Source organism: Panthera uncia, chromosome D2 (assembly GCF_023721935.1).
Source record: "Panthera uncia isolate 11264 chromosome D2, Puncia_PCG_1.0, whole genome shotgun sequence".
In the NCBI taxonomy this organism is placed as follows: domain Eukaryota; kingdom Metazoa; phylum Chordata; class Mammalia; order Carnivora; family Felidae; genus Panthera; species Panthera uncia.
In genome coordinates, this window is record NC_064818.1 from 79,809,952 (window position 1) to 79,820,407 (window position 10,456).

Consider the following 10,456-nt stretch of genomic DNA (forward strand, 5'->3'; position numbering starts at 1 on the left):
CTTTCTTTCTTTCTTTCTTTCTTTCTTTCTTTCTTTCTTTCTTTCTTTCTTTTTTAAGGTTATTTATTTATTTTGAGAAAGTGAGAGCATGTGTGCGCGTGAGTTGGGGAAGGGCAGAGAGAGGGAGATAGAGAATCCCAAGTAGGCTCCGCATGGTCTGTGCAGAACCTGATGAGGGGCTCGGGCTCATGAACTGGGAGATCATGACCTGAGCCGAAATCAAGGGTCAAGGACGCTTCACTGACTGAGTCCCCCAGGCACCCTGCTAGTGTCAACTTTCTGTTTTATTTCTACTTACAGTCCCAAAAGCAGAACATAGATATTAACAGACAAGCTAAGTTTGCCTCCACCCCTTCTCTGGCCTTGTTTGTCAACCTCAAAAATGTGGTTTGTAAAATCGGAGAAGATGCTGAAGTGCTGATGTCTCTTTATGACCCTGTGGAGTCCAAATTCATCAGGTCAGTGACGTTCCCTTGCGGCTGTCTTTCCTCTCCGGGTAAACGTTAGGAAAGTGGCGCTGGGCCCACCAGACGTCTAGGTCTCTCAGAGAGCAGTGGGGAGACCAGTTGGCCATACTTCCCCCGGCAGCTGAGCCCAGGGCGGTTTGGGACGGTGTGATGGCACTGCCGGGCTCTGGTCCAGGGTCAGCTCTCTTGCGTGCACACGGGTGTTCGAATGTAGAGTTTTCGTCTTGGAACTGTTTCGTGGACGTGGCAACCAACCAAAGGTGGAAGTCATTGTTTCCTGTGTTGTCTTCATAGGGTTTTATGTTTCCAGACCCACCCCCCCCCCCCCCTCCAGATAATGTCACTCTTGTCTCAATCTTGCTGTTGTCAAACTTTTGTCTTTTGCGAATGTCACTTTTGGACCTTTGACCTATTGTCATTTCTGCAACACGATTGGCTGGAATATAGTGTCTAGATGGCTGCCTGCTATATAAAGGCTCTCAATTAATAATTGTTGAATGAAATATTATAAATCTCGTCTTTGTCATCCCTGTCATTTCTAATGTGGTCTTTTCCCTCCTTCTTGCTTTTGTCTCTTAGTAGAACTCTCTCTTTGTCCAGATGGAAAAATTATGGTTTAAATTATGTGTGAAGTGTGTGTGTGCTCATGCACGTACCTTTAAAACTCAAATATCGGGGCGCCTGGGTGGCACAGTCGGTTAAGCGTCCGGCTTCAGCCAGGTCACGATCTCGCGGTCCGTGGGTTCGAGCCCCGCGTCAGGCTCTGGGCTGATGGCTCGGAGCCTGGAGCCTGTTTCCGATTCTGTGTCTCCCTCTCTCTCTGCCCCTCCCCCGTTCATGCTCTGTCTCTCTCTGTCCCAAAAATAAATAAAAAACGTTGAAAAAAAAAATTAAAAAAAAAAATAAATAAAACTCAAATATCTTCATTTGTGTTGTTCAAAATTATAAAAGTTGGTATGTGACAGAAAACAGAACAAATGGATGAATTTCATCCTTATTTGTGATACGGACTCCATTTAGCCTTGTCGTAGGATTCCATTTGTCTGTATGGCGTATTTGGTTGTTTTAGGCTCTGAGACAGACGTGCAGTATTTCTTTTATACTGTAAATGAATGAATGGTGAATTTTAGATCATAGTCAATCTCAATAAACGAATAATGCTTTTAAAATAATAAACTTTGAAATGACGTTCGCATATAGTTCCATTGCAAAATTACAGCCTTTCAGAGATTCTCGACTATTCCCTTGTGTGGGAAATTACTTATGTGCTAATGGAAAAGCCGTTCTCTCTGGCATGGCTGACATTTCTGAACTCGTATGGTTGTCTGCATTGTGGACTTATGTGCTATTAATTATAAATCAATGTGGGTGTCTATTTAGTGTCCTGTTAAATTTAGAAAATGAATTTGTTTTTCTTTCTTGCTTGCTTTCTTTCTTTCTTTCTTTTCTTTCTTTTCTTTCTTCCCAAGTGAAAACTACCTGGTTCGCTGGTCAAGTTCAGGATTGCCTAAAGACATAGACAGATTACATAATTTGCGAGCTGTTTTTACTGTAAGTACAACCAAAGAGGTTCATTTGAATCATTCACCATTCCAGTGATTATTTTTAATGATTGCCCTCCGACTTGTGTCTACACTAGAGCAGGGATCCTTGGGATGCTTGTAGCCCGTGTGAATGCAGTGATAAGATACCTTCCCAGAGCTGTTCAGGGGTCTCTAGCTTCCCTTAGGATCCCCATGACAGAGATTTGCCCCAGCACTCTCTTAACCCTGCATCTGAAGTTTGCTTAACGTTAATTGACTATTGTTACCCAGCTCCTTTTTGTTATGTGAACAACTTATTAAAATGCTGAAGACTGGTCAGAGAAGAGAGTCCCAATCCATCTTTTTACTGTCTGTTTCAGCTGCACCTGCACTGAGTAATGGTTCTCCCAAATAATTTATGGAAATTAATGTTTCCAGGACCTCGGAAGCAAAGACCTGAAAAGGGACAAAATCAGTTTCGTTTGTCAGATCGTACGAGTGGGTCGCATGGAGCTGAGGGACAACAATACCAGGAAACTGACCTCGGGCCTGCGGCGGCCTTTCGGAGTGGCTGGTAATGCATTTCTCTGCTTTCCTTAGAGTTTCTAGATCGTCACGTTCATCCTGAGTAAGAGCTGCTGCTCAATACTGGACGGTGGACTGCTTTGATTTATAAGCTCTTCTGTGAGAGAGAGAGGGAAAAAAAATCTCTTAGCTCTTTTCTGTGTGGTTTCTGTGGACTGGCAGCTCGCGACGCTTCAGTCGCAAGTTTCCGATGTAAATCATATATTTGGTTTTAAAGCAGATCACATCTCCCGAGGGAGACCCTGACCCACATTCTCAGCCTGGAGGAGAGCCAGTCATTGGATGGCTTCACGGTTTCTGGAGTTGGTGATTGATTGATTCAGGAGGAAATTCACAGTGAATAGTCAAAGTGATGACGGGGTAGGAGGAGACCGGAGCATGAGGAGGACCCAGTTATCTTGGAATAGGTTCCGTCTGTCCTCCATATTTGTGTTGTTATTTCGGTGACAGCTCAAGAAGAGGGACTGATTAGTCACCTCTGCTAGGGAAAGGTGAGGGTGTCCCCTGTCTTTTGGGGAGAGATGAAGATAGCCATATCTTTTTGGTGCAAAAGGTTAAATATTTTAATGGAGTGATTCTCAGCCCTAACTGTGTTTGGGAACGGTTTGGGGCACTATTAAAAAAATATTTTTGAGCACCTGGGTGGGTGGCTCGGTTGGTTAAGTGTCCGACTCTTGATTTCGGCTCAAGTCATGATCTCATGGTTTGTGAATTTGAGGCCTGCATGGGTTTCTGTGCTGACAGTACAGAGCCTGGGATTCTCTCCCTCTCTCTCTCTGTCTCCACCCGCCCCCCCACCCCCACCCCGTCTCTGCCCCTCCCACCGCATGCGCGCTCCCTCTCCCTCTCTCTCTAAATAAATAAATAAACTTTAAAAATATGTACACATTCTTGCCCAGGCCCCACATCCTGCCAATTAAATGAGAATTCCTTCTTTAACCGAATCACCTATGAGCCACTACGGGTGTGAGGCACCCAGTGGAACGCTGCCATCAGACTGCCTTGCCTCCCTCGTCACATGGCATTCGGCACCCCCAGTGGCGCTGTCCTAAACTAGTGCACACCCCTAACCTGCTCAGGACATCCTCTGACCTCCTGTTCTCTTTCTGGTTAAGAAAGGACACTTCTCCGCCTGAGAAGGTGGATCACCTTTTTGGTAATCTGCTTCTGTTCACACCTGTGCAACTCCAGGTCCCACACATGAACCTAATTTTAAGATTTTATCCAGAATAACTTCTGCATGTTTGTGTCGACAGAGCCCGGGTGAGCGATGTGTTCACGGACCTTTAAGCCTCTGGTTCTTAGCCTTCTACACGAAATACTATGTCGTGTTTCTTTTGTAATGTAGTGTAAAAGTGATATAGAACTTACGAAAAGACAAAAAGCGTAAGTAAAACATAAGTCACTCATAATTCTGTGTAGCCGGGGTTGTACCAAAGCCCCAACCAGAGCGCGAACCTCCGTGGTACGGGCCAGCGTGCTGGCGAGCGGCGGTGAGGGAGATTCCTTGCGAACAAGGTCTGTGCTGTCACAGCCTGCTCCTCCGGGGCTTGGGACAGGCGCCACTGAAAGGGCTGTCACTCCCAGGACGTGGAAGACTAAGGCTGCCTTCACCGGACTGGTGTCACAAGCAAGTCTCACGGCTCACTCTCTTGCTTCCTTCCTGCGAAACTTCGCTGGGCTCCTGATGTGTTCCCTGGCCTGATGCCTGGGTTTTGGCATTGTGGTATCATTGGGGGCAATGCAAGAACTTACGGACGCCCCAGAGCAGTGGCCAGGTTGTATGACTAGGGAGACGCACTCAGCGGCGGGAGGAGAGAGGGCTGCAGACACACAGGCGGGCTGTGCCTTGTGGACTGCGTGTGGCAGGTGGTCTGCGAGGCCCAGGCCCTCCCCGCTGCGACCCAGCGCCACACGGTTCTCAGTTGGCGGTGCAAGTACGGTCTTGGGCATCTGAGGGTCTTGATAGGTGCATCTAATGCCAATCCGTTGCCCCCGAGGATGCTTAAAGCTAGGGGCGTCTTCTGGTAGGTGGAGACTGCGGTCTGGGCCATATGCCTTCGGGGCATCCACAACCTGATGATCTAGTTCGCTTGTGATGCTTTGACCCGTATCTCTGGACACATGTGTGGGCTCTTTGCTCCAAGAAGAGTGTGTCCTTTTCCCTTAGGACACACTGTGGAAGCTCCGTGGGCTCCACCGAGGCAACCAGCATGTGACGATGCTTCTCTTCTCGTCCTTACAGAGTCGTCCCCCTTTTTGTTGGGGGAGGAGCAAGTGGTAGAGATCGAAATTGTCCACATTGTCAGTAATTGTCGTAATCCTCAGGGAAGGGATTGTGAAGAGAAAATCAACGAGCTATGTTGCCCGGTTACCTGAAGTGTGGGGATCGAATGGAGACAGAGAAAGTGCCCAGGGCTGTCGTTGGGGGTCTCTGGCTGCATTGGTCAGAGGTTGAGCATCGGAGACTTTCTAGCTCTCTGACTTTGGGCAAGGTCATTCATTGGTGTCCTCGAGCCTCCATTTCCTCAGTTGTGCAGTCGGTGACTTTGAGGATCAGCTGTCGAATGCCCCTTGAAATAGTGTCCACGGATGCTGGCGTGGGATGGGTAGATGGATGGTAGTTACTTTATTTTGGGGGGAATGCAAGAACTTATGGATACCCCGGGGCAGTGCCCATCAGCGTGGTCGGCCCTTGCCACATGTGGCTTTTATGAATGAAATCAAAGTAAAAATTCAGTACCACCATCACATTTGCCACATTTCAGGTGCTTGTTGTTCCGGAACATTCCATCATCACACAACATTTGTTTGGACAGGGCAGCTCCAGAGTGTCCAGTTGCATCCTAGGCAAAGGAATTTATTGAGCAGAACTCTGCCATTTGGGCCCCAACCCCATTTGGGTCGATGTTCTCAGATAACTTCATTTGTCTTTGGAACACGAAAATGCTCTGAACTTGAATATTAAAAAAAAAAAAAAAATGCCACCGTGTGTTTTATGCCGCTGTTGGTCGGAAGACAATCTGATGTTGCTTTGTTTGTTTGTTTTCTCTGATTATAGCACTTAAAACAATCCCTGTTCTTTTCTTGTCCCCAGTGATGGATGTAACAGATATAATAAATGGAAAAGTAGATGATGAAGATAAGCAGCATTTCATCCCCTTTCAGCCGTAAGTATGGAGCAAAGCACCCAGCCAGATACAAGATGGAAAACGTGTGTTTGTAATAATTCTCTTCAAAGTTAAGTTTATAAATTCAGCACATATAGAGATTGATTATTTTGTAATAATGAAAGATCTGTGTAGTCACGGCGGTAGTGCATGGCATTTCTGTAGCCCCACGAGTCTTGGGTTAAAGTTGCCTCGTGGTCTTGCACGTAGAAGATTTTCCGGGTGATTCGGGGGAATCGCCGTGTCGCATAGGACACGCAGAATTACCAGTCCACCGTGAGCATGAATGTTCCTTTACATAATTGATTCATTCTAGTAGCTGTACATATTCAAAATGCAGCATTTCCACATTCATCACGGGAGGCTGCTGTTTTTAAAATAGAAAACCAAACAAAATAGTGATGAATTCTTTTGTAAAGTGAAACACTTGAAACAAATAATCATGCTGCTGCTTTTCTGTCTCTGTTGCTGCTTCAGGCGGACTGAGTCTGTGCTCACCTTTCTTAGGGTTTATTGTAGTTCTGAAGCCAAGTGTGTGGAGAGGTGTGGGAAGCTTGGAAAACACTTGGAGGAGATTCGTTAAATTGATTCTCTGAATGGAAGGTAGATCCCGTGGAAAAGGTCGAAAGGATTGGTGTCCTTTCCTTGGGGATGAAAGCGAGAGAGTAGCTACATAATGATCTGTGGCCACTTCACCGGACGCGTCTCCATCTCAGACGGCCGTGGAGAGATAAAGGAAGAGGGATTAGAGTGGTTTAGGTTAATCAGAAGAGACAGCTTCCTCCTGAGGGTGTGAAATCTTAGAAGGGTAGACCATAAGGCGTGTTAGAATGACCTCCATAGTGTTCTGCCTTCTGCCTTTTCTCCTTATTTCTGTTCTTACTTAAGTGGTTCCAGGCTTGAAATAAATTTTATTTTCGAAATCTGTGTTCAGGTGTTGGCTGAGGAGGTTTGGAGTCTGGTGATGCCCAGCAGGTAGCTGAAGGAGTCTCTTTGGGGGCAGGGTGGGCCGGAGCTGTGAGTTTGGCTTCCCATTGCACTGCCCATTCTTGCGTGACGGATCCCCTCACTCAGCCCCGGGCTTGAGAACCATTTGTTCAAGATGGGGTTATGATGGTTTTCTTTGCAGGCAGGTGATCTAGTCACACAGCATCCTAAAGCATGGCTCAGTGGAAGTTTTTGCAGTCTTCCCAGGGTGAGAATAACAGAAAACCGTGCATTAACCAGCTTAAAATGGGTTTTCACCACACACAACTGGAGGCAAAGGTCTTTTGTGGCTTCATTCCGTTAGTGTCACTCCTCTGTCCAATATGGTAACCATGAGCTACATGTGGCTGTTTCAAGTAGTGCAGATTAAATCAAATGAAATACTTCTTTAATCACATTAAAAGTGTTCCCATTGAAAGTTCCCAAAGTCCCGTTGAGAGTGTTCAGTCCCACTGGTAGCTGGTGGCCACCATATTTGGCGACACAGGTCTAGAACATTCCCGTCATTACAGAACGTCCTGTTGGGTAGTGCCGCCTTGGAATCACATCCAGTGAGGATAGTTACAAAGGGAGCGTGGTTCTGCGGAATCTGGAAGTTTCCTCAGTAAGCAAGGGAAACATCATCTTTGAACATAGGCAGATATTGAGGTAATAAATAAAATATGCCCTTATAAAATGATAATACTAAGTTGCTGCTTTTGCCCATGAGAAATAATGCAGCCCAGTGCTGTTTTGAATGCTGTTTTATATATTAGACCTCAGAGTTTCTTGATGTCTTAATGTACCACTGAGTTGAAACTACCTGTTGTCTGCTAGTGTCTTCTGGGAAAAGTCAAGGGAAAAAAAACTGTGGGTCATTGTTTGAAAAGTTAGGGAGGTTACGAGTTTAAGACCCACAAGTCCGAATTTCACTGGGACGTGTTACGGCCATGTTGCCGCCATCTTTTTCTGTCTTAGAGCAAAACACCCATTTTAAAAATTATTATTACGTGTTCGACTCTTGCTGTAATTTGTGACTCCTTGCTCCCTTAAAGGAAGACTAATATTTCTAGTGTTTGAAACAAAAGAGCAGCATGATTTTAATAGCAAACTAAGCAATGAAACCAGTTCTTTGGGAAATGCCATGCTAATGAAACCGTTTTTTGCTCCATTAAAACTGATTTATTATATCACAGGATAAGTTTTAGGGAAGGAAGCACAGTGTACATCTTTCTCTCTCTGTCTTTTTTAACTTGGTGAAGTAAATGAAAAGTCCTCGGCTCTCTTGAGTAATGTGGGCTCAAATGATGAATAACACTTGTCCTTGGTTCTGGAAATGATTTTAAACATTACGTACATGACGTATATTTTCTTGCTCATTGCATATTGTGCTTTGCTGTGCTACATGGTATTTCTCTTTGCACATGTTGCCTGTTTGTACTTATCTCTTGGTCTTAGCGTAGCTTCTATTAAAAACTCACGATCCACGGGACCCCCAAATGGTGATAGTTTGCATTCATAATCATATCACAGTGTCGCTTTTCAGACATGGTAGTTATGTTCTCCAAAGACTGTGCCATTCTTTTCACACTTAATTATCTGAGGCTACACTGGGTGCACAGTCCGATGGAGTGGGTGGTTTTCACCCAAGTTCTCCAAGCAATTAGGTTGTAGGGATTGTTTTTTGATCTTGATTTTGCTTTTCCCTTCGAACCACCTGCCCCTTGACCTAAGCTATGGTCAGGCATTACTGAAATTGAAGAAAGGGACATGAACATTCCTTGCGATTAAATGCTATCCACATTATTTTCAGATAAGTCCCCCCCCCCCTTTTTTTTTTTTTTTTTTTTTTTTTTTATTATCTATTAGAAATGGAGTGGAGTCGTGGTGGATGTTTATTTCCTGGGGATAGGGTTGACCTTGTTTGCTTTACTTCTCTTGTGTTTCAGCATTTTCCTGATCAATGCTCTTCCCTGTCTCTCTTGTCACCTATCCTGTCCTTTGTCGTGCGTTGACTCATGATGACTCTCTCGCACTCGGTGACGATGATCTCTTGTGTTCCCTTGTTACCGTGACCTCTGGGTCTCTGTGCCCCTTTGTCTCCTGTGGTCTTGGTCGTCCCGTGCCCTCCAGGCTCGCGTTGGACGACGCCATTCGACACAAGCCGCTGAACATGTCATCCCGTTTTTCACCCAGGGTGGCAGGGGAGAATGACTTCCTTCAGACTGTTATAAACAAAGTCATTGCTGCCAAAGAAGTCAACCACAAGGGCCAGGGTATGTATTCTGTTGTTTTGTTTCTACAAATGTTCGTTTATTACATGAACTTGGGACAATGCTGTATGGTTTGCATTTTAGTTTGATGATGATGATGGTGGTGTTGATGGGAATGAGGATGGTGGTGGTGATGTTGATGGTGGTGGTGATGGTGATGAGGATGATGGTGATGATAGTGATGGTGATGGTGATGATGGTGATGGTGATGGTGATGAGAATGATGGTGATGATGATGGTGGTGATGGTGATGAGGATGATGGTGATGATGGTGGTGATGGTGATGAAGATGATGGTGATGATGGTGATGATGGTGTTGGTGATGGTGATGAGGATGGTGGTGATGATGATGTTGGTGATGAGGATGATGGTGATGGTGATGTTGGTGATGAGGATGATGGTGATGGTGATGAGGATGATGGTGATGATGGCAGTGCTGACGATGACGCTGGCAGTGTTGGATCAGGATGTGCTCATACAATGTATGCACAGTGTAGGTACAGCATGTGAAGGTTTTCTTGCTGATCACCCGTGTAAGCATTGCTAAGAGCCAGCCTCCTGGGTGAGTGGGGAAGGCTGAGTGGGACACAATTAAATGTTTGCAACGAGTCCAGAGTTGATGAGCCTGGAAGCAACTCTGCTTTCCTGAGTCTTCTTCAGCCCTGTCCTCTCATCCTAGCCATTTTTGAAAACACTCGAACGACCTCACAAGAGAATACAGTAGTTGTCCACCGGCTGTTCACTTCCCCTTTGCTGCTCAGAGAGACGTGGAGACATTCAGCACAACACAGCTCTGCGTGTGCTCTTCTCTGTTTTCCTTGCCCGTGTCGCACGCTAATTGCTGGCACGTTGTTTCCTGGGGCTCCCCTTCCTCCCTCTGAGGAAGTGGCTTCATTTTGCAGACAGATTTCTCTTCAGTTTTGTGATGGAAGGGACTTCTCCTCCTGATGCCGTGCCTTGCACTCATCGTTTTTAATCCCACGCTGACAAGTTTCCCAGCAGCTGACCTTCTGGAGGCAGAGGCAATGAATCAATCACCCCGGGCTGGTGACAGTTGGCACTCGGGCTGGCCAGGACCGCTGCCAGAAAACAGCTGTTTACTGAGGCCTCGCCTCCAGCTCAAGGGGAAGTCACCTTCAGAGCCCTTACCTAAGGCTGCTTTTAGCACCGGTGGGAGAACCCACTTTTCAGTCCTCGATTAGATGCAGACTTACCATAAACTCCGTGGAGCTTAGGTGGATAGACCTCTTTCATTGTCTAGTTACCTCTGTCGCCAGCCTTTTAAGAAACAGTTCTCGTGATTCGTTTCCCGTTGTTATAAAGGAGAGTATGAATTGAGTGTGATGAGTTTTCTGGAGGAATGGGAAGCCTTTGGCTTTCTTTGGCGTGAACTAGCCAGCCCCTTCCCTGGCAAACCACAACCCCCAAAGCAAAGCAAAGCAAAGCAAAGCAAAGCAAAGCAAAGCAAAGCA

General features: G+C 45.9%; 1 protein-coding gene across 1 annotated transcript in view; it reads left to right on the plus strand.

Moving 5' to 3' along the window:
- DOCK1 (dedicator of cytokinesis 1) overlaps positions 1–10,456 on the plus strand; it is a gene marked incomplete at its 5' end in the record, with an annotated part of 461,308 nt that overhangs the window by 22,137 nt on the left and 428,715 nt on the right. Inside the window, 5 exons of the mRNA XM_049646029.1 lie at positions 301–458; positions 1,937–2,018; positions 2,429–2,564; positions 5,673–5,745; positions 8,845–8,987. Of these exons, the coding sequence (XP_049501986.1) occupies positions 301–458; positions 1,937–2,018; positions 2,429–2,564; positions 5,673–5,745; positions 8,845–8,987 (592 nt within the window). The remainder of the gene's footprint in view (positions 1–300; positions 459–1,936; positions 2,019–2,428; positions 2,565–5,672; positions 5,746–8,844; positions 8,988–10,456) is intronic.